Source organism: Aythya ferina (assembly GCF_964211825.1).
Source record: "Aythya ferina genome assembly, chromosome: W".
In the NCBI taxonomy this organism is placed as follows: domain Eukaryota; kingdom Metazoa; phylum Chordata; class Aves; order Anseriformes; family Anatidae; genus Aythya; species Aythya ferina.
In genome coordinates, this window is record NC_140313.1 from 6,807,748 (window position 1) to 6,834,754 (window position 27,007).

General features: G+C 39.9%; 1 protein-coding gene across 45 annotated transcripts; it reads right to left on the bottom strand.

Moving 5' to 3' along the window:
- Positions 1 to 1,705: 1,705 nt before the first annotated feature.
- LOC311426307 (heterogeneous nuclear ribonucleoprotein K-like) lies at positions 1,706 to 20,511 on the bottom strand. Of its 45 annotated transcripts, none has more exons than XM_084502712.1 (16): positions 20,155 to 20,214; positions 17,957 to 18,143; positions 17,762 to 17,840; positions 16,973 to 17,070; positions 15,596 to 15,652; positions 14,151 to 14,194; positions 13,174 to 13,246; positions 12,088 to 12,201; positions 9,617 to 9,745; positions 8,925 to 9,232; positions 8,503 to 8,557; positions 5,512 to 5,562; positions 3,757 to 3,778; positions 3,597 to 3,679; positions 2,978 to 3,147; positions 1,706 to 2,232 (listed from the first exon to the last, which is right to left on the bottom strand). In XM_084502712.1, exons 2-16 carry the CDS (start codon positions 17,963 to 17,965, stop codon positions 2,199 to 2,201), a joined length of 1,326 nt encoding a protein of 441 aa, XP_084358838.1. In that variant the 5' UTR covers positions 17,966 to 18,143; positions 20,155 to 20,214; the 3' UTR covers positions 1,706 to 2,198. The 45 variants fall into 45 exon arrangements, 32 of the variants coding, with proteins under 32 accessions (XP_084358838.1, XP_084358812.1, XP_084358808.1 ...); XM_084502686.1 differs by lacking the exon at positions 20,155 to 20,214 and adding an exon at positions 19,132 to 19,422 and having other exon boundaries at positions 1,706 to 2,171; XM_084502682.1 differs by lacking the exon at positions 20,155 to 20,214 and adding an exon at positions 19,132 to 19,237 and having other exon boundaries at positions 17,957 to 18,035.
- Between the last annotated feature and the right edge of the window lie 6,496 nt (positions 20,512 to 27,007).

Below are 27,007 nucleotides of genomic sequence, written 5' to 3' on the forward strand. Positions count from 1 at the left end.
ACTCTAATTCCCCTTAAACATGACACCCATATCATGCACCAAGCAACCAAAAAGAAAAATCATGATTTCCAGATACCTTTATTTCAGACATAATATACAGAAACACCTAGCAGTGAAAGCTGCTGCAGAACCCATGCTGTGAGTGCTACATTTTTAAGCCAGCAGTTTCTATGCAGAAGTCAGCATTTAAAGAAGGCCTCTATAAATGGTTGCAGTTTTTTTTTTTTCCTAAATCTGTATTGCTGAACTATTTTTGAAGTACAAGTGTAAGTACTATGAGTACTCCCCCACACTCCTCCCTCCCAGAACTCTAGCACAATACTCCTCAGGAGAAAGGCAGCTTTTTACCATCATGTTAGTTTTCATAATCAGGTTAGCAAGGGAAACAGGCAGGGAGGAAAGCAGAGAAATAAGACCCACCAACAAGCTCCAGTTATAAAAAGAACCCAAAACTTACAGGTCCTTTTACAGCAGGAAACCCTTAAGCTCATCTCAAATCATACACGTTCGGTTCAAATGAAACCTTAAGAATACCTACTGAAGCTAGAGCAGCGCTCAACTTCATTAGACTAAGCTAGCTTCTCAAAAGATGCCAATCATTAAAAAGAAAAAACACAGTATGTTGACACCCATGCAGCTTCCCTCCCTCCAATCTATTTAAAATAAACACACCAACAACCTGCACGTAAACAATTTTAAAGTACATAAAAAAATCCTGCACCTCAGGTCATTTACATTACCTGACACCTTTTTCTTAGGTTGATTTCTCCATATAACTTACGTTCATCCTTTTCAATGGAAATGTCAATTCTACACGCATATTTACTGGAAGATCTATCACACTCAATCCCCTACACAAAAGGAGTGTATTTTTTTTTTTTTAAATGATTGATTAGAGCTCTGCTAAGGTCACCTCTTACCTCCTTGCTCTTTCCCATTAAATGTTAAGTGTAGCTCCTTGTTATCACAGCAGTTACCCCACATAGTTCAAAAAGAAGTTCTAGAACCACATACCCCCTTCCGTATTTACCAAGTTCTTTTGCATTTTTTAAATTGTTTTTATTTAGGAAGTGAAACCAAAACTTGTAAGCTATAAATAAAAATGTCAAGATATTACATTAAATACCCAGGTGTTTTTTTTTTTTTTTTTTTTTTTTAATTCCTCACAAGTACTTCCTATGGAATTTAACATACAACAGAGAAACCAAACAAGTTCTGTAAACAATGAAAAAGTTAGATACTGCCAATTCGTAAGAGTTTCTACACCTCACACAGATGAAAGTTCTGAAAACAACTATGATTCATTCATTAATGGTACACCAACCACCATTTCTAACACTTATTTGCATTAAGAAAACTGTCTAGAACCAGATGTATTTAACCCACTTAACTCAGTGGCATCACAAACTTATATTGTCACCAACATATTTTAAAATATGTACTGTACACAGGGCTAAACACTCAAAAGGCAGATTTTACACAATGCCTGCAGGAATATTTTTGCACTTTTTCCCAAATAATAAAGATGAACCACTGTTTTCAGTTTCTTTAATCTGAATAAAACAAAAACATGCAACTCTATATATAAAAGAAGCAGAAGAAAAAGCTTAAGAGCAACTACTATTTACGCATTCTCTGGGGGGTGAGTGGAAGAGTACATCCATTTTAGGTGTTACATTATGTACATAAAAATGTCCACCAAGAATAGGTTCACTAAGTTTATTTAAAAAACATTTCTTACAAAAGAGCATTACATTCTGCACACTGCTCTCAAAAGGATGCCAGGGACATGTTGACTACCAGTCTTCTTCCCCCCTTCAAAAACAACCAAAACAACAAAGAAGTCTACATAAAGCAGGGCATTCACAACAGTTCTTTTCTGTAACATTACATTTTACCACCAGCAATGAACAAAAAAATCCAGTCTGCTGCTGTTTCAAAATTTCAAAGTTAATCTCATGTGCCCTTTCCCTCCCCCCAAATATTTGCAAGGAACTAAAACATGTTTGGTGAACAGCAGATTTCATTACACCTCAAATGCAGAACACCTATGAAGCAGAGGAATGTTGGCTTTTTAAACAGAAGCAGGTATTAAAAAAAATTAAAAAAGGTGCAGGACTCCTTCAGTTCTTCAATAGTCTTAGAAAAACTTTCCAGAATACTGCTTCACACTATAAAAAAGAAAAAATAATCTTGCATTAGAATCCTTCAACATCTGCATACTGCTTCACACTATAAAAGAAAAAGAAAAAAGCACGAATTAGAATGATGGACCATACATCTTGCATTGATATTCACAATGATATTCTTAAAGATTAAACTACAAACTTGTAATGCATTTTGAAGTAAACAATTTAATAAGATTAATGACTAATAATTATAGGTCTATGATTAAACATTTAAATACTAATAATCTAAAGCCAAACATTCAAGTTGAACATTAACAAATGCTATGATAACCAATATGTTAATAAAGCAAAATTAAGCAAATTAAACCTGAAGCTGTTAATATTTATCAGAGAAGACAAAATAATGCTAGTAAGGTGTGAAACGCTGCATAACAGCACCAATTAATTTTAACTTGTCCTGTAGAGGTATAGTCTGTGCCATATGGCAGACTGTGATTTGTTGTCAATTTAGTTATCTAAAAACAACAAAATCACTAGTCTTCCACACAGAACTAGACCAATGTCCACTGAAGCCTTCTGTGTTTTCTACAGGTTGTATACAATTTATTACAAGTAGGCTTTTTTTTTTTTTTCAGCAATTTCCACCAGAGAAATTAATGGAGTGCTTGGTTAAGGAATTTTTAATCATTTTAGTTAGAAGAACAGAAAAGAAAGGCAGAACTACCACTAGAAAAATCCGATAGTTATTTAAATCCTGCCCTTCCAAAAACTATAGCACAGAAGAGCTTTAGAGTAGTAGGAAGTTGTCATGAAATTGACAATAAGGACAGCATTAAGCTTCAACTTGCCTGTTTTGCAACAAATACTGTGCATTTTGTATCTGGTCCTGTGTTCCTGTAATAGTTATTATTCGATCTTCTGAGCCTTCTAGTGGTTCATCAATTTTGATTGAAGCTCCTGACTCATGACGTATTTGTTTGATTCTCTGGCCTCCCTTTCCAATAATAGATCCTGCCAACTAGGAGACAAAAAGCATTCATTTATTGGTCTAAATTTCTCTGCAAAAACACAGTACTATTATTTGAAAAGCTTCCATCAATTTAGTTTTAAGAGTTGCAATGGAAGCTTACTTTTTTTTTTTTTTTTTAAACAGCCTGAGAACATCCTCTGCAAGATTTATTATATAAACACAGGTGAGAAAATTGGAAGAACCAGATACCTGTTTGCAAAAACAAGTTATGTAGACTCTCTATTACTGGCTATCCAGAAGACAAAATAGTTCAGTGCATCTCTGAAGTGAAGATAAAATAAAACATCCTTAAGAATAGACTTTTGGTGATTTAGGAAGTTACTTTATATTAAGTAGTACTCATCAAGGATCCCAAATACTTGACTGACTTACAGTCTGAGAAAAGGCTGTGACTTAAAAAAACAGACACAAGTGGAAAGCAAGTCAACTTCACTCACATCTTTGGGAATTGTTACTTGTGTTGTGATGATGGGTCCACCAAGATCTCCATATGAACCACGGCCCCCTGCGTAAGAGTAGTCTAATTTAAACAAATGCATCAAGCCTTTTACTGACTAAATAATGAAGTGCATGTTAAAGTTCTCTATAAAAACTTACCATATCCAGAGCCACCCTCAAACTGTTAAAAAAAAAAAAAAAAAGCAAACCCTTAAATAGCAAATAACCATACTTCAATAACATGCTTTCATCTCAAGTTTTATACTGTTAACTTCGAGCCTATTTTATGCAAAAATCCTAACCTACATCTTAAATCTAAATATCACTGAAGACAAACTGGGGAAGAGGGCAGACCAGTAACAAAAGGGGGGGGTGTGGTGAAGAGAGAAGACTATCTCATGAGAACATCTTAAGCTTATCCTGTCAGCTAAGGATCTCAGGAGAAAGTATCCATTTGTGACAAGTTTACCTGATAACTGTCAACCCTCCTATTCCATCTACATCTTGAAGAAAAAAAACAAGTCAACTCTAAAATAGCTTTATAATTGGTCCTTCCATTAAAACTATGCTACAATCTTTTGTTTATTAGAAGGGACAGCCATGACACTAACTACTTCTGTTCTGCTAAAACTACTATATACCAAATCCAAATCATTGCAATGCAGCACTCCTGACTGCTTTTATTTTTGAGGATTTGTAGACTGGTACTTGATATCAAATGCTTATTTGACCAAATGCTTTCTAAATGCATAAACCTATTTTAATATCTTTCTGTAAAAGCAGAGTACAGATATGCATGCTTCTCTAGAATTCAACTTATATCACTGAACTACAGAAATGTAGGAAACTTGTGTGAATTATTTGTTTAGAAAGAGTTCTTGCATTACAACTTAACTTTGTTTGGGTGTTGTTTTTTTTTTTCCCTTACTTACTACCTTTTTTGGAGCTACATCAAAAGTGTAAGTATTCAGAAAAAAACTGTTCATCTGAAGAACTGTTTTTAAGCAACTCACGTTGTCTAATCATGTTGCTTAGCAATACAAATCATAATAAAGCATAATAGAGCTTGTAGGGGAATGCAAAATAGAAAAAAATGAAGAACAGAATGAAGGACACGTTTCTGAGGCTGATCAGAACTGCATATTTCTCTCCCCACCACCCCCATTTCTGCTGATATTTTACACAGGGAACCCCTTTCTTTGGGTTAAGATGTTTTATTGAATAATCCTTTCTGCCTCTCCTTTCCTCTTCAGACTACAGAACAGAATTGCTCATCTGTCAAATTCATTTGCTATCTGCAGTGTTTATGTAAGCTAGGAACTAACGTTTAATATTTGACAGCACCATCTTCTAGACAGCATAAACACTTACTGTCCCCCTTTTTGAACTCTCCTTTCTAAAACCCCTGAGAGCAAGAAGTTGTTTGATAAACACAAATCTCTCCATACATTTTAAAATATTACATTTGATAATGCCTAATAGTTTATCCACAACTATAAACAAAGAACTATTCCTTGTTTGAAAAAAAAAAAAACAAAAAAAAACAAAAAAAAACACCCACAAAGTTAACACAACACATATCCCTAAATACATGCATCTACAGGGTGTTGAAAAGCACGAGTTACAGCGAAAGCTAGAACTTAAAACACTAAAATAGGGTACAAAGCAGCAACACAATAGAAAAGTTCTTTTAGCTGTGCTGCTGCACACTTCTATCATGGAACACTGACTGTACAGAACAAATTGTTAAGAACTGCCAATAACCTGTTAGAAAGACAGCTTTAGAGATTTTCAATATGAGCAAGCTGCCACTGACTACATTCATACAAGAAACTGTAGTTATCACTTAACCACTTTAATTGGTTTTCTCAAAAAATCAACTATTAAGCCAGTCAAAAGCACAAATGCACTCACCAGCTCTGGTGGCTGCATGTCCTCACAGGCATCCACATGACACTGCATCATCTTCCAGACAGAAGGAAAAGAATAAATTATTCCAAATTAAGTCCATGTCACAGAGGCTTACAAGTAACTTCACAAGCAAATACATACATACTGATAGAGAAACATTTTTATTAACCACTTTACTACAAAGATTCAAAAATACATGATACAGACCAGTTACAAGACTCACTCAGTTTTTCTTTCGCTAAAAGGGAACTGTAACTGGTCACACTTGTTTCTTCCCTGTTTTTGTGGTGTAAACAGATTTTGCTCTTACAAAAGAGCAAAGGGGAGAGTAAGACTACTTTGAACATTTTTTTGTTTGCTTTAAAAACACTTGAGTGTTATAGCTGTACTATATACTAAAAGATGTTACTCTCAAATACCAAAACCTTCTATTCATCTCATGCATTAAAAAAGCATTTAAGACTAAAACAATTAACTGTCATTGATATAACTATGCCAATAGCAGGTCAAGTAGGAAGGACATGGCTTCTAATATTTTAATTCATTTCCAGATATCTCATATAGCCACTAACTAAACTAACAATCTACTGCTACCTAACCTAAAGAAATGTAATCACCAATTAGTGATATATATAGCATTTATATGTGAGAATTCAACAAAAGCTGAAAAAATAGAAATCAGCAAAATTATGAAAGTGTATAGAATTCAGTTTAAATGAACAGCAGATTAAAATATAAACATTTGTGCAAGTATTAGGTGCAGTATGTCATACACATAACAATTACACATAACATGTGTAATTGTATATATACACAACATACATGTATATATGCACACACATGTATTGCTATGTTACACAATTTTCTTCTCTATAGACTCATTTGTGCTAGCTATTACTTTTAACCAATAGAAATGAAATAGGAACCAGATGAAACACTGGCTGGATAAGACAGAACATAGCATTAACAAGAATTTACTTTTGCATATGTATTGTCATTTAGATGACAATTTTAATGAATGGCAAATTCTTAACTTTCTCATACTTTTAAAGAATTGGCCCAGAAAAAAAGTGAAATGCCATTAGTTTCTTCTGATATTTATATGGATAAATGAGGACTGTCAACCTCTTCACCAATTTTTCCATATGTTCCTTAATGTCAAATCTCTTAAACATGACATACCTCCATGTTTTTTTGTAAGCATATGTACCTTTATTGAAACGCTTACACAAACATATGGATGTAATACATATCTGAAGTGTTTTGAAAAATAAAAATCAAGTAGTAATCATTTGAGTGAGCAAAACCAGATTAGATTTCTGAACATATAGATCACTTTTAAAGAAAAACATTCTGATTTACTTCTCAATTAACTCCAATTTAAAAATACTTCAGGAATTAGGAAATAATTTAGGAAAAAAAGTTAGCAAGTGACTGGGGGAGGGATTAAATGACTTTATATATGCTTACCCACCTTATTTGAGGGTGGTCAAACACTAGAAGTGGTTGATGCCCCATTCTTATCAGTGTTCAAGAAACATTTGGACAATGCATTCAATAACATGCTTTTAACTTTTCACTAGCCCTGAAGAGGTCAGTCAGTTGGACTAGATGATCTGACAGTCCCTTCCAACTGAACTATTCTAAGTGCTGAGAAATACTTTTGATAGGCTTCTGGTGCCCCAATTTTGACATTCTTGTAATACATACTTCCAGTAATACAAACTGGAAGTAACTGCCTCTTCCTCCCAGAAGGAGGCAATGCTTAAAAAGCACCTTTAGACAGGAGTGGAGAGGAGACGTGAAATAGGCTCTCTTCCATTCATTTTTATTTTTTTCTTCATCTAAATAAGAAACTTATCTTAAGAAGGTGCCAAACATATCCAACTTGATTTAAAATTCAACTTAGCAGTACTCCTGGCTCCCAAGCATTTGAAATTACACTAGATTTTTTCCCCCGATATAGAAATTAGCAAGTAGACAAAATGATTTGAAAAAGCAATTATCTGCCAGACCAACTAGAACCCTTTATAAGTATTATTTATATTTCCCAACAGACATATTAAAATCTGTTAAAAAAAAAAAAAAAGTCTGGTTTATACAAACATTAAGAACATTTTTCTGACATTTCCTGTTCTGAATTACAGCCTACAATTCCTATTTCTGACATCCCAATAAAAAAAATCTAAAAGGTTAGCATAATAAAACCTGCAGGGACTGTGCTCTACTGACTTCCTATACCACTGTTAACAATAGGTAGGAAAATGCACACAGCAGATCACATGAGATACCCCTTACTCCCCAAAACTTATTCTGGAGGAACCATTTGTATAAACAAAACATTTAATTAATAACAAAATTTCAGAAGTATGCATGCCCTGTAAGAATTCAAGTTGCGTTTTTTGCAGGGGAAAATTGCACTAACCTTGCATATTCAAAAGTGATTGTACAGGCATAACAGTGGGGAATATGTTAAGCAGATAAGGGGACAGTAGAAGATCCCACTGTCCGTCCGTCCGTGTACCCCCCCCCCCCCCCAAAAAAAAAAAAAAAAAGATAGCTAAGAAAAGTGAGACAAGCAGTTGCAGATTCAGCAGAACAAGAAGCTATGAAATCACAGGCCCCTCCAGTTCTAAATAAAACTAAAGATTGGTCAAATAGAGCTGTATATAATACAGGGCATAGTAACAAGTGTCAGGCAGGTTGCGTAACTATAGTACTCAGCCAATGAGGAAATGGGAGGAATCAAACATTGGTTAATAGGGGATATAGGGTTACAATATACTTCTGCTGCGCGCTCGTGCTTGCAGGACACCCACCATTGCAATCATGAATAAAAATATTACTTCACCGAGATCCTCACCTGAGCCTGTGTTATTGGCTACAGATTGTTTCTCACAGCTCCACACTTACATTTATGGATTCAAGAACAGTTTCTTCAGATAGTGTTAACTATTTACACTTCACAAAACAATATTAACTTTAAACTCCTACCATTCCATCATAACGGTCTCCAGGTCTACCCCTTCTGTCATAAGGCATAAGATCTCTAAAATGAGAAAAGCAGAAGCATGTAACTCATGTTAAAAACTAGTTTATATGTTTTCAAATTTTTCATTTTCATGATTTGCACACAACTCAGTTTCACTGCTTTAGCCAAGTTCCAAATGACAAACTAAAGTTATAGAAATACCAACTACAGTCCTGATAGACTGCTCTATTACAAAAATAATTCAATCCAAATACTTAATAAATTAATAAATAAAAGAAATTCTGGTGCAATATACTAAATCCTGCATAATCATTGCCAACATGGAAGTCTGAAACAATTCCTGGAAACATTAAACTCAGGTTGAGTACATTTTGCTGAGTTTTTTTTTTTTTTTTTAAAAAAAGAATGTATTTATACAACTCACCCGCCACGAGGAGGTGGTGGAGGAGGAAGAGGAAGATTACGAGCTCTGCTGCCACCTCTGCCACCACGACCTGGTGGAGGTGGTGGAGGTCCTCTGCGAGGGCTCATATCATCATAATCTCTTCTTGATGGAGGCATAGGTCGTCCACCACGACCAGGAGGCATTCGATCAAAGCCTCCTCTTCCACGCACTGGAAAGCCTACTGGACGCCCCCTTCTATCATCAAACATCATTGTGAAGCCACCATAGTCATATGTTTCATCATAGAAATTGGGATCATAAGGCTGGGCCCGTCCTTTAATTGGAGACTAAGACAAACACACATACCAGTTAGCACTGACTGTTACATTTATATATTCTGAATGTATTGTTGATTGCACAGTGCTGAAGAGAAAGGCAGAGAAATTGCTGTTAATGATAGGTAGCACATACATTTGTTTCCCTTCCTCCCCAATTTAAAATTTCTTTTAATAATATGCAAATCATGACAAATAGTCCATTGTTATCAAAATTGCTTCTTTTTCCCATAAGATACACCCCAGTCTAAAAATCAGGAATAATTTCCAACTGTGCAAATAGTCCAACACTTTTACTAATGAAGAAAAGTTACTGAATTCAAAATTAATTCGGAAGATACAATTCTCCATCCTAACTTTCATGAATACCAGTGTAAGAATAAAAGAAGACATCACCTCAGAAATAAGATCCAAGATAATCTTGATACATTCCACAACTCTATCAGGTTTTCCACCAATAAGCACCACTCTATCAGTGGAATGAGGACAACACTCTTGGAAGAGCTTAATGGTGGTCTGAGTATTCTGTTGAAGACAAGAAAAAAAATCTTCAAATGGAAGCGCTTTGAACAATTTTATGAAAATATTGAAAAAAATGGGTAAGACACTAAAACAGTTTTAAAGAAAGACTCAAACTAGAATATTAAACTCCCAGTAATGAAGTGCATGCTTGCTTCCAAGTTCCAAGGGCTACGAAGATGGTGAAAGGCCTGGAGGGGAAGACGTACGAAGAACGGCTGAGGTCACTGGGCCTGTTCAGCCTGGAGAAGAGGAGGCTGAGGGGAGACCTCATCACAGTCTACAACTTCCTCATAAGGGGATGTCGAGAGGCAGGAGACCTTTTCTCCATTAACACTAGTGACAGGACCCGCGGGAACAGGGTTAAGCTGAGGCAGGGGAAATTTAGGCTTGACATCAGGAGGGGGTTCTTCACAGAGAGGGTGGTTGCACACTGGAACAGGCTCCCCAGGGAAGTGGTCACTGCACCGAGCCTGTCTGAATTTAAGAAGAGATTGGACTGTGCACTTAGTCACATGGTCTGAACTTTTGGGTAGACCTGTGCGGTGTCAAGAGTTGGACTTGATGATCCTTAAGGGTCCCTTCCAACTCAGGATATTCTATGATTCTATGATTCTTAAAACAAATGTAATCTTAGAATATTAATCTTTGGGTTGATAGCTGGAGAGGTTCAGCCTGGAAGAGGCAGCTTCAGGGAGACCTCTCATTGCAGTCTTTCAATACTTAAAGGGATCTTATAAAAAAGATGGAGGACTCTTTACTCAGGTAGATAAGAGACAGGAGGAAATTCTTCACTGTAGTGGTAGTGAGGCACTGAAACAGGTTGCCCAGAGAAGTAGTGGATGCCCCATTCCTGGAGGTGTTTAAGACTAGGCTGGATGGGGCCCTCAGCCAGCCTGATCTAGTGAGTGGCATCCCTCTCTGTGGCAGGGGGGTTGGAGTTACATGGTCTTTAAGGCCCCTTCCAACCCAAGCCCTTCTATGACTTTTTTTTTTTTTTTAAGACCTACAATGACATCACTTTGTATGAAATTCTAGTGAAGAGGAAAGCAGTTTAAATCCTCCAATTATAGCTCATCCACACAGTCATTTAATTGACTATTAGCAAAAGGACTATATATCCTCCCTAAGGATAAAGCCCCTCACTACAAGAAGGACATGGAGGTGCTCAAAAGAGTCCAGAGAAGGGCGACGAAGCTGGTGAGGGGTCTGGAGAACAAGTCCTACGAGGAGCAACTGAGGGAGCTGGGCTTGTTCAACCTGGAGAAGAGGAGGCTCAGGGGCGACCTTATTGCTCTCTATAGGTACCTTAAAGGAGGCTGTAGCAAGGTGGGGGTTGGTCTGTTCTCCCATGTGCCTGGTGACAGGACGAGGGGGAATGGGCTAAAGTTGTGCCAGGGGAGTTTTAGATTGGATGTTAGGAAGAACTTCTTTACCAAGAGGGTTGTGAGGCATTGGAACGGGCTGCCCAGGGAAGTGGTGGAGTCACCATCCCTGGAAGTCTTTAAAAGACGTTTAGATGTAGAGCTTAGGGAAATGGTTTAGTGGAGGACTTGTTAGTGTTAGGTCAGAGGTTGGACTCAATCTTGAGGTCTCTTCCAACCTAGACAATTCTGTGATCTATCGTAAGCTTACAGGTTATAACCACCATCATAAAAAAAAACATGCTTTGGACACCAGACAGTGTTGTTGCCAGGATTATGCCTAGTTATCTTGCTGTCCTTCAATCCACACAAACAGATAGCAGCTTACTCTTGAACTGACCTGGAATTGCCTTTGACACAATGCCAGGAAAGGACAAAAGGCAATTCTCTAGGTTCATAGGGACCACTAGCTTTTTAGAACAAAATCCCATTCCTTCACAAGGTATGGTCCTTCACAAAGGAAACAGTAGTCTTCAAGGAAGTAGAACTTAAAATAAACCACACCTCATACTGTCCTTTTATAATAGTACTCAAACATTTTTTTTTTTTTGTGGAGATGCATCTACAATAAGCCATTTTGCATGTCTAACACCACCAATAAATATAATCTATCCAACAGTTCATTACAGAAAGGAGTGATGAATGCTATTTTTATTTTAAAATATTCTTTATAAATAAAGGTTACTCTTCTGCTAACATGCCTAAAAGCTTGATAAGAAGTCCTATGCTCTATCACCAACAGCTACTTCATTTCTGATGATTTGCAAGAAATTTCCAGAAGTTACCCAGATTGATCTTGGATTACAGAGATCACATATTGAATATGTTTGAATTAATTACTGCACAAAAGACACTTTCTGTTTAGGAGCATAAAACACTACATTGTTTTTAGAATAAAAACAGAATCTGAATAGATAACAGTACCTCTCTGAGTTCTTTGATTTTAGCACCCTTGACACCAATGATTCCTCCTGCCAGACTTTGGTGAATTAGAAGTCTTAATTCACAGTCAAAGTCGCTACCTTTGTAGTGTTGATACTGTAACAAAGACACATACAAGGAAAGAATAAAATATTAGTCATAGGGGAAAATAATTTTTTTCCCCCCTACAAATACCATGACAGATACATGAGGATGTATTTGCCATGATAGAATCACACCTATGTTGAGGCAAAGCGGAATGAGAGAAGTGGATGAGGAAAACTTATTTGACATCATTTTGTTTATTACACTTCTATAAAAATTTTAAGATATCAAACAGCACAACACACTTACAAAGCCAAGGCAGGATGGAAATTACAATACAACTACTTGAAACTAGGGGCTAAACAAATCGGGAGACGGAAATCGGGAGACGGAAATCGGGAGACGGAAATCGGGAGACGGAAATCGGGAGACGGAAATCGGGAGACGGAAATCGGGAGACGGAAATCGGGAGACGGAAATCGGGAGACGGAAATCGGGAGACGGAAATCGGGAGACGGAAATCGGGAGACGGAAATCGGGAGACGGAAATCGGGAGACGGAAATCGGGAGACGGAAATCGGGAGACGGAAATCGGGAGACGGAAATCGGGAGACGGAAATCGGGAGACGGAAATCGGGAGACGGAAATCGGGAGACGGAAATCGGGAGACGGAAATCGGGAGACGGAAATCGGGAGACGGAAATCGGGAGACGGAAATCGGGAGACGGAAATCGGGAGACGGAAATCGGGAGACGGAAATCGGGAGACGGAAATCGGGAGACGGAAATCGGGAGACGGAAATCGGGAGACGGGTGTTTTGAAGGGGAGGAGGCTGTTCTAAATATCAATTTATTTTTTTATTTTTTTATTTTTTTTTAAGAGGACAGTCTCTTACAAAAGTCAACATAGCTTGAGAGCTACAGGTCTCCTCTCAAGGCTTTTTAAAATTTAGTTTCATAAAAAACTAGCACAATTATCTAGAATCATATTGTTTTAAAATCTAAACTTATACATATGAAGAAGAAACAAATCTAAGAGACATACCTCTTCTAAAGTAGGGATAATCTTCTTCAAGATTTCTCCAATTGTTTCTGTATCTGCACTTATACTCAAGATGCTGTCAGAAGCCAGTGTTAGAAAATACAGAGAGGGTGTAAAAACAAGTAGTAGATATAAGTTTCATATTCATAATTACAAAAAACTCTAATAAGACTGACTACACAGAAGAACATACAATTATATTTCCCATTTAAAGTAAACCTGTTCACTAAATTTACAACACAAGCATCTTGGTTTATGCCCAATATATATGCATAATAAATTTAAGAGTAGGTAGGTCTCAGAGTAAGTGAGAATGAGCAAGTGAAAACTTTTGGCAGGGCTCAGATTAAGCAGGCAAGAAATCCCCACAGAACATAAAAGTAGAAGTGAATGCTCACGTTCCCCACCACCACTAATTTAGGTTACCCTCACTATTACATTGTTAAAATTGGCACACCTTCTTGTAGAAAAAGGTGTGGATGTGCAAGTGGTCAATGTTATATCTGGAGTGAGGTTGAGAGACCAGTTAGAAGTTAGTTTACTAAGGGGCTCTGCAAGAAAAGAAATACAAATAAAAGACAAAACCAAAACAAACAAAAATGTAACAAACAAGAATTGAAGAAAAGTGAACCGGAGTTAGCATTTCATCGTAAGTAATTATAAACAGACAACATTGGGGGGAGCAAGGTGGGCCACAAAGACAGAGCAAGAGACTCTTGAAGCATTTTGATTTATAATGCAGTGATTATGCAACACCTGAAACTATGCTCCTTCCATCAAAATAAAATTAGCATATTGCTTGGGTGGGCAACTCATGTAAAAGTTCAGTGACAAAAAGACTTGATGGGGAAAATAAGACAAAACTTAAAAACAATACACCATCTCTAAGGGGATACTATTTAATTATATAAAAGGCAAGTAAAAAAAATACATTTCTCTCTTTCTAATCAGGCAGTGAGGCATAAACTGTTGGGACATACCGCTCGGGGCCACTGCTGTCTGGGACTGAAACACTTGCATTGTACTGCATTGGTCATTGGCGTTCGTGGACGTTGGCATTGGGCACGGGTATTCAATCAGAAGTTGTCAAGTATAGTACCCGTTTGGCAACGAGCACATTTTTGGGCATAGCCAACCAGGGTTTTCACATGGGCGTTCAGGGGCGGATGGGCCAATGTCATGGTGGGCAACGCAGGGGCAAGACGATCCAGTACATGGGCAACGGAGATATATGGCCAAAAAAACAAGGAGAGGGAAAAGGGGGAAAAGCAATACATTTTAATTTAATACAAACTATACTTATTCTCAATTAATGAAACAAATTTAAGTTGTTCTGAAGACTAACACAATAACGGATTGCTACACTGACTGCAGCTTAACAGCATGGATCTTAATGAGCTATCTTACCTGACTACTTTTTACATATAAGGTTTCAGTAGCAGGCTGGCTCATGAGGGTAGACAAAACTTGAGCTCTGTATTACTAAAACCATGGGCAAATGGGGAAAGTTAACTTAGATTGGTCTGAAATGCTATCTTGACTTATTTGATGTAATTATTTAAAGCAAAGAAATAAGAACACCAGCTGCTAAAGTTAGTGAGTGTGTGTATAATGCCTGACCACTTCAATTTAATCCTCAATTCTCATTGCTATAAGTCATGAACTTAGTTGAAACTGATTCTGCAATGATATATTACCAAATATTGTGTTGAACAGTCTTGCTTGAAAAAAAAAATTGTTGGAATTGTAGCTTATGCTAAGTACACAGGAGCATAAACAGAATTCAAGAAACATTGTCAAGTCTTATAAATACACTAACACTAAACATATTTAATCACAAATCACCCCTCTATAAAATGTGAATAGGTAAATAAGTCATGACCATTTAAAAATGCTTCAAACAGCATGAAGTGTTTCTTTATTATCTTATTCCCATATTTAAATCATGCAAGTTTAATATTCATGTTTTTGTGCTTCACATCCAAGCTGTTAAAATAAGAACAGATGGACCATTAGTTTTCCCACTCCCCAAGGAAGTTAAAGCATTCCTCTATCATTGGGTTAAGCCAGACACCTGCAATGGTTCTCCATAGTTTTACAATTTACTCACACATATGGAAAAGGTAAAGTTAAGGGTTTTAACATCTTTAACTGGAAATTAAGATTAATTCACTTGAAATGCATAACTTAGAGGAAACCTGACTGAAAGCAAAGTTTAATGTAAACCTCTCTTCCCACATGACTCAAGCTGGGTTTTAATGACAATACAAACCAAAAAGCTTGTTATTTCCTCTAACACTCAAACAGTTTATAATTAACCTATCGATGACTAGAGCTCAATTTCTAAAAATGCAAATAATCAAGTTTTCAGTGTAGTGCTCTGAAAGAATTGGTGCTAAATTAATTCAAACTCATACATACTCACGTCTGTACGAAGTGCCTTAATATTTTTGCCACCTTTTCCAATCACTGCTCCAGCATTCTGAAAAGTAGTTTTCAGAAATTATGTTATGCCAGCACTGCATAGAGTATGTTTTTGAACCAAAGACTAACAACAATGCATCTATTTCTGCATTATCCCATGGGATAGGGCTTGCTTTGCTTTTGATAAATTCAAATTAAATTGAAACATACTGACAGTTTGTGTACATGCACGAGAACAGCTCTGATGACTGAACTTCAGAAAGAAAAATATTCAAATTTTGCAAGTAATATTGTTTTAACACAAGCAGAATTGCTTAAATCCTTAAGCTTGTAATTGAAATAATCTCATAGTTAAAGAGTACGACTGAAAAAGATACCTTATGGTGTTTTATGCATCTTATGCAAGTTAGTGGTTTTCCTATTTTATTCAAAGTTTTTTTTTTTTTTTTTTTTTTTTTAAGTAAAAAATAAGAAGTGTTTACAAATTTCACTTTCACACTCCAAATGCATAGTTATTTACGTAACTCGGACAGCTCACACAAGTATGGTGTGAAGAACATAAAACCAATAGAAACAATTGTTAACCTCCAGTTGCTAGAAATCAACATCAACAGGAATAAACTGGCATATATTCAAGGGTAGTTGCAAAACCTGTCTTTTTTTATTAAAAAAACAGTTCATACACAATGCTAACAGCACAGAAATATTTTGCAAGTTGCATGGAACACTATCATAAATGCCATGCAGAGTTAAGGTGACATTCCCCCACACCAACACAAGACACTGAGTTACTTCAGACCATGCAAACATCTGTGATGACTGGAAACACTAGAGAAGATTCATAAATAACTTCAGTGTCACAATTTACACTAGCCAATGAAGCAACTGCAATCCCTGAAGCATTACTCCCATCTTTTTTCCTATTGATATATACAGATTTACTAAGTCTGTTTGAGTGAATTACTAAAATCCTGATAAAGTCCTCACCTTGCCTCATTTGGTTGATTTACAATCATTAGCTGAACATTCTCTAAACTGCTTGCTTTCTGAAGTCTAATGAACAGTCATTCCCCTCAAAACAATGGTATTCCCTTTAGCATAAGAAAAAATGGCTTATAATTTCTATTGCTCTATTTTTCAATACTTTTTTTTATTCAAAAGAAGTCCCATAGATTAAAAAAGACTTATCCTTGAAAAAAATGTATTGAAGATAATTCCATTGCAATAACCTTCTGCTATCATTTGTGCACACTTACAAATATTCCTAATAAGTTACATTAAATGAATCACACATTCTTACTAAACATACACCACAAATGCACTGTGACACCACTGTCTTAAGCAATGCTATAATATATAGCAATACTGAAAAACATACTTTGCTTTGAAGCAGGATGCGTAATTCAACCATCTCATCTGTATTCCGAGATCTTTTGAAGGCCTGTTCTTCTTCCATATCTTCTGCAGGACGTTTTCCTATAGACAGGTCCGGAAACACCACAAATATATATTTAACTTTCTAACTCACAATACCATGGTACGTACATCAAGCTTATATACTATATTCTTAATGAAGCATTCTTTTCCTATTAGCCCAACTCTAACTTCAAACATCTACACACTCAAAGAAACAGGTTTTTACTTCATCAGCCTACATATGATTACTGAAGACCCATTCTGGATCTATGAACTACAGTTGAAATGAGAATTTCAGTCTTATTGACAAATTTACAGCACTTTGTTTAAAGCAGTACTGCATCAACTACCAAGTATTTATTTTAAAATTGTCAAGTGTGAAAATTTTAACAGAAGAAAGTTAGAAACAGTTTGCCCAATACTGAAATATTGATATAACAATAGAAAAGCAGTATTTTAAATATTTTAGCTAAATATTCAGTAATCACGCCAACTCTAAGTGTTTTCAACTCTTTAGCTATAACTTTTAGTTACTTATACCATGCCTAAAGAAACCCCAAAGAAAAATTATACTTTCATAATACAAAAACTATGTATAGCTATATTGAATACTTAAAAGATTAAATGCAAAAATACTACTGATACAAACACATTTGATACAGTTAAAACATTCCAAAGTAAGTGGAAACACAGATTTAAAAAGTTTTTCTTTCTCCAAAATAAATAAGTGAACAGACCATTAAAAAATTACCATTTGTCTCTGTGTTGGTAAAGGTCTCTTCCTGCTGTTCAGTCTCCATTACTTTTACTCTTAGATGATCAAATAAAACCTGTTGTAGAATAAAAAAAAAAAATAGTGCATCTATTCTGTAAAAAAAAATCAAACCATATATTGTATTAAAAGGAAAAACAAAACAAAAAAAAGATATCCGCTTTTAGAACTTACTGGTTTCATATATGTTCGTAGAGCAAAATGCAAGCGTTCTGGACAGGATCAAAACCCAACAACCTACTGCTTCAAAAGCCTATGAAAACAGCATAGGCCAACCATAGCTCAGTTCACTTACAGCTCTGATTCCCACTACAGCCAAAAGCAGGGGTTTGGCCTGAATTTTTTGCTGCAAAGCTTTTCTCTATGAGCGAGGAAAACATAACAAGGTCAAACACATCACTAAGAGAAGAAACAATACTGAAGTCTGTAAACTCAGACTGAACAATTCTGAACTCGCTCAGTTTCCAGGCATTTGCTAGTTTTAAGAAATAACATTTACTGATAATGATTTTCAGATCATTAAGTATTCAGTATCAATAAGTATTCAATCATCAATAAGTATTCAGTTGCTATTGCCAGTATTACTTCTTTTTTTTTTTTTTTTTTTTTTAAAATACTGCAGTTACGCACAAGACCCTGCAAGCATGCACCAAGAATCTCAAAGTAGCTAAACTCTTGATTTTGTGAAACAGGTACTTCATTTGTGATTTATTTTTGTTAAGTCCACGTGAGAATACTCGTGAGACACATCAGAAGCCCACACAGAACAATTTGACAACATATTCTCTTTAAAAAGGCATTCATGCAGCCAAACAAAAAATGCTATTTTTTCCCCCCTTCTGGACTTTAGCTAGAAATTTCCATAGCCTGAACAAATAGTTGACACTCAACTCCCACATCCACAAAGAAGAACTAATACATTTCACTTAAGAACATCCTTGTAACAGTTATCCTGTTTGTGCAGTTTAACTGCAGACATGCGCACTTCTACAACCAACCAGGGCTAAGACCACCTTCCCAGCACATGCTAGTATTTCCAGACACTTAATGTTAACTATCTGGAGAAATTGACTAATGTAAATTTATTTTTATTTTATTTTGTAAGATATCGAGAGGATAAAATGGTTACTAAAGGAGAAAGGCGTCACCATCGCCCACAGACACGAGAAAAGAGCTGGAAGATGCCAGTGCGTCTCTATCCCACCCCCTCCGGGAGGGACGACCTTGCCAGACCCTCCCCCCTCCCTTCTGTAGTCCGGGAGGGAACCGCGCTCTACAGACTGCTCTACAGTCTGCTCGGGCCAGTGGTCGCCTTCACACAGCCCGCCCGCCAAGGAGCACTCACGAACCCAGCTTGCTCCCAGGCGGGGGGAAGAGGCAGCGTCACATAACCCCCGCAACCCGAACCCCACCTCCCCAGTGGCGGGGATAAGCAGAAATGGCGGCCGCTGTAATGGCGCCTACCCAGTATTAGGCGGAGCCAGAACCCGATAAACCCTCACCACGTGGTCACAAGACTTCTACCACTCTACCCAGGGAGATACACAAAGGAGGCACCCAGAGGCTCGAACCCAAGCGGGGCCGACAGAGCGTAGCAGTTCGGCCACGAGAGAAGCTCCACCACTGCCGTGATCACACCCGAAAGAAGCCGTCCCCGCTGCAGAGCGCCCCCCAACCGATCTTGCAGTCGCTTCCGTACAGGCCGCAGCCGAGAACGCCCTCCCCCCCTTCCCATCTGTCCACCATAATCCCCAACAATTTGCCCCAGGCAGAGCTACCTAAGGTAGACGTAGGAAGACCAAAGCCGCTCCGCTAGCCTTAGCGCGCACCCGCTAGTGCTGCCGGCCTCCACCGTACAGGCACTCCGGGAGCCGCACCTGCTAGGCCGCTGTGCTAACGCCAAGGCCACTGAAGCGCGGCGGCTGCCTGCAGCGAGAGATCACCCTTCTCGCCCTTCCCTCAGGATAGGTGGATCCCTGTGGGTTCACAGGTAGTCCAAGCCACTCCTTGTTTCCTAAAGAACCATTACTCCCGACTCCCTCCTTCACGCTGCAGTCCCCAGGCCTACCCAAATCCACTGCCCTGCCAAACAACACTGTCTTGTCGCTCTCCTTACAGGAACGGACAAAAATTCCGAGGCCCGGCGGCGACTCAGGCCTCCCACATCGTTGCGTCACATAGCAACGTTGAGGTGAGCGATCAGAGCCCCACTCCGTTCAGCCGCCCCTCCCCCTAGCGCGCGAACACCCCCTCCCCACCTTCATCAGCTACATACACGAGTCACGCATATCTGTGCCCACCACGTACTTGAAAGGTGAGCAGCCTTCACCACTAACATACACACATCCAAAAGCACTGCGCAGACAACTAACCCAGTCGCCTTTCTCCCCCTCCGCCCCCATCGATGAGGACTCTCCGCGGCCCCATTAGGTAAGACAACTGTCCGTCATGGTGGAGGGTGGCCTCCACTTGGCCCCACCCTCCGTGTGGACCACAGTGACACAGACCTGGGTATCACGAGGAGATGGGCGCACTTCACCCCGTACCGCTGCGGCATGCCTAGGTTATTATTACCTGCCTGACAGGAACCACAATAAACGCAGCAACAATGGCGGAGATCAACAGAAAGCGCTAAAGAAGAGTGAGACCGATCTCAGTTGTGGGGGGAAAAATGGCGTCTGTGAAAACTCCACCTTGTGGTCGTCCCCTAGCGCTAGGAGGGTGGGGCTGGCTTCTTGCGACTATTTAAAGGCGCGCGTGGCTCCACGCCTCCTATTGGCTGTCGAGGCGCGCGGGCTTTTTGGGGTTGTGCACAAAGGGCAGCTATATTCTCTTCTATCCTCTTTCGCCCACCTGTAACTTGAGAGGTGGGGTTGCCTTGCTAGTACTGCCTGCTCGTTAGCCTCTACCCCTGCCCTGGATAATTCAATTGAGTGGCTCGGTTGAGGATAGGGTGAAGGGGGATGGGCTTAGCCTCTCTCGGGATCAGGGAGTTATCCTTCTTGTCTGTTGCGGTTTAACGTGGCAAACAGCTAAGTATCACACAGTTGTTCATTCACCCCGCCCCTTCACGGTGGGATGGGGAAGAGAATCGGAGGAAAAAAGTAGAACTCGTGGGTTGAAATAAAGATAGTTTAATAGGACAGAAAAGGAAGGTAAAATAATAATAACTATATATACATACAAAGCAAGTGATGCACAATGCAATTGCTCACCACCGGCTGACAGATGCCTATCCCAGTCCCAAGCAGCGGACGCTTCCCCGGTCAGCCCTCCCAGCTTTTATTGTTCCGTGTGATGTCATTATGTTGTGGACTATCCCTTTGGCCAGTTCGGGTCAGCTGTCCTGGGTCTGTCCCCTCCCAACTTCTTGTGCACCCCCAGCCTCCTCGCTAGCAGGACAGTATGAGAAGCTAAAAAGTCCTTGGCTTAGTGCAAGTACTGCTCTGCAACAACTAAAACATCAGCGTGCTATCAGCCTTATTTTTCTCCTAAATCCAAAACATGGCACATACCAGCCCCTATGAAGAAAAGTAATTCTGTCCCAGACAAAACCAGGACACTGTCCCTGATGTATTGAAGATGGGAAAGATGAAGATAGTACACTTAATTTTCACAGTGTGAGAAAAATCTCAATAATTTTCTTCAGACAGGATCTTCTCTGAAGCTGTTTTATTTGCGATTGCAATGGCAGGCATCCTGCCAATTAGGAGCTCGTTATAGTAAACATATCACAACCTTTTATTCACTATTACCCGACACCTGATCACCTCCCCTGTTTCCTCATTGGCTGAGTACTACAGGTTCACAAGCTACTCGATGCTCCTCAATACCATATATGTACTTTTTTTTGGATCAACCTTTTAATTTCACCTTTTTCCTTTTTTTTTCTTCTTTCGTATGTTTAGAGAACTTGTGATCTTTGTTTTTTTTTTTTACTGTTCTCACACTTCTCATCCTGTTTTTCTCAGTCTTCCACCTTTTTGGAACAGTGAGGCCTTCTACTGTCCACTTATCTACTTAGCATTTCTCTTTGTTATGACTACACAACTGCCTTTGAATACAGAAGGCTAGTTTTCTACTGCAAAAACACACTCTACTTCGAAAACATGTTCGACTGCAAAAACACAACTTTGTCACAATTTCCCCTTCTTATTTTCTTATTTCTATTGTTGCTTTTGCACCTCTTCACATACCACGCTCGAGTTTTTCCAACATTAAGGTACAATATTCTTCTTCGGATGTCACGGGGAATGACAGATATACAATGCCATTATTATGATATCAACAAATAGTTGTTTGAGTCAATTCTATTCAGGTAACCACGAAGTTAGTCTCTCCCAAATGTTTCTAAATCCTCAGGAAGTGTCATCTTGAGCAACTCTATGTAGGGCCATGTTGTTTTTTTCTTAAATATTTTTGAGATCAGTCAAATTCGTCCCATTTGATCTACATATATACAGCAACTAGCATTAATTACAGTGCACGCTCCTCCTTGTGAGGTTATTAATAAATATAATACCATTCTGTGATATATGGAGTGGTAATTCGTGTCAAGAAGATGGTTGATATTAATAAAGAAGGGGGAGATGTGGGAGTGTGGCCATGGGGGTCGACAAGCCCCATGGTTGGTGATAACATCAGACTCTTAACGACGAGGCCATCAAGAATGTTTGATGGAGCTTTGAGGGAACAAAGAAGGGCGACTCAGGAGACACCATACCATCTCAGGTTGCTTATTCTCCAGCCCTTAAGGCATGGAAGTTGCTGGGTGTTTGCTGTTGCCGGGCAAAGTTGTTTGACCAATGAAAACTTGTTTTTGAAAAGGACTGCTGTGGGACAAGGGTATAAGAGGGGAGCCTGTCCTCAACATGGAAATGCAACATGAGATAATGAAGTTATGTCATCAATAAAGAAGTGGGAAAAAGGAATGAATAGGGACAGGCTAGCAGAATGGAGACCAGGACACGTACAGGGACACTAATCGCCTCATGAAGATAGGTTCAGCCAAACTCAGCAAAACGCTCAAAGAAGCTCGTATAGAAAGTCGCTGCAAATAGGCGCACCGGAGCTGGTAGGAAGCTCAAGCTGAGAGAAGCAGACCCGCGCACACAACTGAGTCACGCCACCACTGAGTGCTGCAGTGCCAGTCATGCTAGAACTCCAGTACGAACTGGAATCAAAGGCAGCCAAGTGATACACCACAATTGATATTGCTAATGCATTTTTCTCCATCCCTCTAGCAGCAGAGTGCAGGCCACAGTTTGCTTTCACTTGGAGGGGAGTTCAATACACTTGGAATCGGCTGCCCCAGGGGGTGGAAACACAGCCCTACCATTTGCCATGGACTGATCCAGTCTGCGCTAGAGCAGGGGGAAGCTCCTGAACACCTGCAGTACATCGATGACATCATTGTGTGGGGTGACACAGCAGAGGAAGTTTTGAGAAAGGGAAGAAAATAGACCAAATCCTTCTGAAGGCCGGTTTTGCCATAAAACAAAATAAAGTCAAAGGACCTGCACGAGAGATCCAGTTTTTAGGAATAAAATGACAAGATGGACGTCCTCAAATCCCAATGGATGTGATCAACAAAATAACAGCTATGTCTCCACCAACTAGCAAAAAAGAAACAAACTTTCCTAGGTGTTGTGGGGTTTTGGAGAATGCACATTCCAAATTACAGTCTGATTGTAAACCTGCTCTACCAAGTAACCCGTAAGAAGAATGATTTCAAATGGGGCCCTGAGAAACAACAAGCCTTTGAACAAATCAAGCAGGAAATAGTTCATGCAGTAGCCCTTGAGCCAGTTCGAACAGGACCAGATGTAAAGAATGTGCTCTACACCGCAGCCAGGGAGAACGGCCCCACCTGGAGCCTCTGGCAGAAAGAACCTGGGGAAACTCGAAGTCGACCCCTGGGGTTTTGGAGTTGGGGATACAGAGGATCTGAGGCCAGCTACACTCCACCTGAAAAGGAGATATTGGCAGCATATGAAGGAGTTCGATCTGCTTTGAAAGTGGTCAGTACTGAAGCGCAGCTCCTCCTAGCACCCCGACTGCCAGTACTAGGCTGGATGTTCAAAGGAAGGGTCCCCTCTACACATCATGCAACTGATGGTACATGGAGCAAGTGGGTTGCACTGGTTACTCAGTGGGCTCGAATAGGAAACCCCAGTCACCCAGGAATCTTGGAAGTGATTATGGACTGGCCAGAAGGCAAATACTTTGGGATATCATCAGAGGAGGAGGTGGGTCGTGCTGAAGAAGCCCCACCGTACAACAAGCTACCAGAGAATGAGAAGAAATATGCCCTATTCACTGGTGGGTCCTGTTGTATTGTGGAAAAGCATCAGAGATGGAAGGCTGCTGTATGGAGTCCTACACGATGAGTTGCAGAAGCTGCTGAGGGAGAAGGTGAATCGAGTCAGTTTGCAGAAGTGAATGCCGTTCAGCTGGCTTTAGACATTGCTGAACGAGAAAAATGGCCAGTTCTCTGTCTCTACACTGATTCATGGATGGTAGCAAATGCCCTGTGGGGATGGTTACAGCAATGGAAGCAAAACAACTGGCAGCGCAGAGGCAAACCCATCTGGGCTGCTGCATTGTGGCAAGGAAATTGATGCCCGGGTGGAGAAGCTGGTTGTAAAGGTACGCTGCGTAGATGCTCACGTGCCCAAGAATCAGGCTACTAAAGAACATCAAAACAACCAGCAGGTGGATCAGGCTGCTAAGATTGAAGTGGCTCAGGTGGACCTGGACTGGCAACATAAAGGTTAATTATTTATAGCCCAATGGGCCTATGACACCTCAGGCCATCAAGGCAGAGATGCAACATACAGATGGGCTCGTGATCGAGGGGTGGACCTGACCATGGACACTATAGCACAGGTTATTCATGACTGTGAAACGTGTGCTGCAATCAAGCAAGCCAAACGGTCAAAGCCTCTTTGGTATGGAGGATGATGGCTGAAATATAAATATGGAGAGGCCTGGCAGATTGATTCCATCACACTCCCTCAAACTCACAACAGCAAGTGCCATGTACTTACACTTACAATGGTGGAAGTAACCACCGGATAGCTGGAAACATATTCTGTGCCCCATGCCACTGCCCGGAACACTATCCTGGGCCTTGAAAAGCAAGTCCTATGGCGACATGGCACCCCAGAAAGAATAGAGTCAGACAATGGGACTCACTTCCAAAACAACCTTATAGACACTTGGGCCAAAGAGCATGGTATTGAGTGGGTGTATCACATCCCCTATTATGCACCAGCCTCCAGGAAAGTCGAGCAATGCAATGGATTGTTAAAGGCTACACTGAAGGCAATGGGTGCTAGGACACACATTTGACAAAGACCACCTGGTTAGTCGACACTAGGGGATCTGACAGTCGAGCTTGACCTGCCCAATCAAACCTGTTATGTACTGTAGAAGGGGATAAAGTTCCTGTAGTGCATGTAAGGAACATGCTGGGTAAGACAGTCTGGGCTACTCCTGCCTCAGGAGAAGGCAAGCCCATTCCCCATTCGTGGGATTGTTTTTGCTCAGGGACCTGGATGCACTTGGTGGGTGATGCAAAAGAATGGAGAGGTCCACTGTGTACCTCAGGGGGATTTAATACTGGGTGAGAATAGCCCATGAACTGAATTGTATCATGTTAATTGTTATACATGTGTAATACTCTATGTCATCACTACCATGATTACTATATATCCTAGATGAAAATGGTGATTAATTAGAATGTATGGAAAAGAGTGTAACCTGAGCCTGACATAAATGGTATGGAATAAGGGGGGGATAGATGTCCTGCCTGGTTTCAGTTAGGACAGAGTTAATTGTCTTCCTAGTAGTTGGTAGGGTGTTATGTTTTGGCTTCGGATGAGGAGTGCTGATAACATGCTGATGTTTTAATTGTTGCAGAGCAGTGCTTACACCAAGCCAAGGACGTCTCAGCTTCTTGCTCTGTCCTGCCAACGGGCAGGCTGGGGGTGTAGCAGGAGCTGGGAGGGGACAGACCCAGGACAGGTGACCCAAACTGGCCAAAGGGGTATTCCATACCATCTGATGTCATACTAAACAATATATAGGGGTGGCTAGCTGGGGTGGGGTGGACTGCTCGGGGTTAGGCTGGGCATCGGTCAGCAGGTGGTGAGCAATTGCATTGTGCATCGCTTGTTTTATACACATTATTAGCAGTAGTACTATTATCATCATTATTGTTATTATGTTATTAGAATTTTTCTTCCTTAATAAACTGTCTTTATCTCAACTGACAGGCTTCACTTTCCCATTTCTCTCCCCCATTGCAGAGAGGGAGGGGGGAGGGTGAGCGAACACGAACAGCTGTGTTGTGTTTAGCTGCCGACCCCATTAAACCACAATTGGAGCCCCGTTCCAATCATAAATCCACAAGACTTTGGGAAAACACCTGAAGCACTCAGGCTTTCGTCTTCTAGAAAAAAATGCCACCTTTTCCACAAAATTTACATTTCAACAGGACCGAATTTCAAGCCAAATGCCAATTTTTCTCATGCACTTTGTTAGTAAGCACACACAAAGCAAGGAATTACTCCTGCATATCAGTCAATATGGAGGTCTTAAATAAATTCGCTCTCCCCCTTCTTACCAAAATTTCCAGGGCTCAAGCCCAAACCACCAAAGAAGTGACTCTCCGTTCTACCGCTCTGATAATCAGTCAGCCCCCCTCCCCCAATACTTGGGAAACTGACCAAACACTACCGTGAATATACCAAAACTTCTAAACTGTTATCTAGATAATGCTCCCACCTTCCTCCTTGTCACACTCAAAACATTTAGGAACAAAATAGGATTACAAGGTGCACCGTTGGGCCCATATATTGGGCACCACCAATCAACACTTGGATAAAACAGCACTTCTTTTCGGTCTGTCATGTGCTGTCATGCACTCTTCTCCCATATGGGGACTATGCTGCATGCCAGACGTCTCTGCGCGATTTACCAGCTGCCCCAGCCACACGTGCAACTTACAGGCCCTTCCTGTAGTGTAAAACATACCGTTTGTCCATGGCTTCAGGAGGTCTGTCTGCTCCCACAGTGAGCAGCCGAGAGCGGAGGCTGCTCCGAGGAAAATACTCAGGGTGCACTTAAGGGCGTCTGCTCCACAGTCGATCCTGCAGCCGAGCAGAGTGTCTCCTGCCTGGCTCGCCAAACTGACTTGTGTAAAACAGACTCCACAATCAG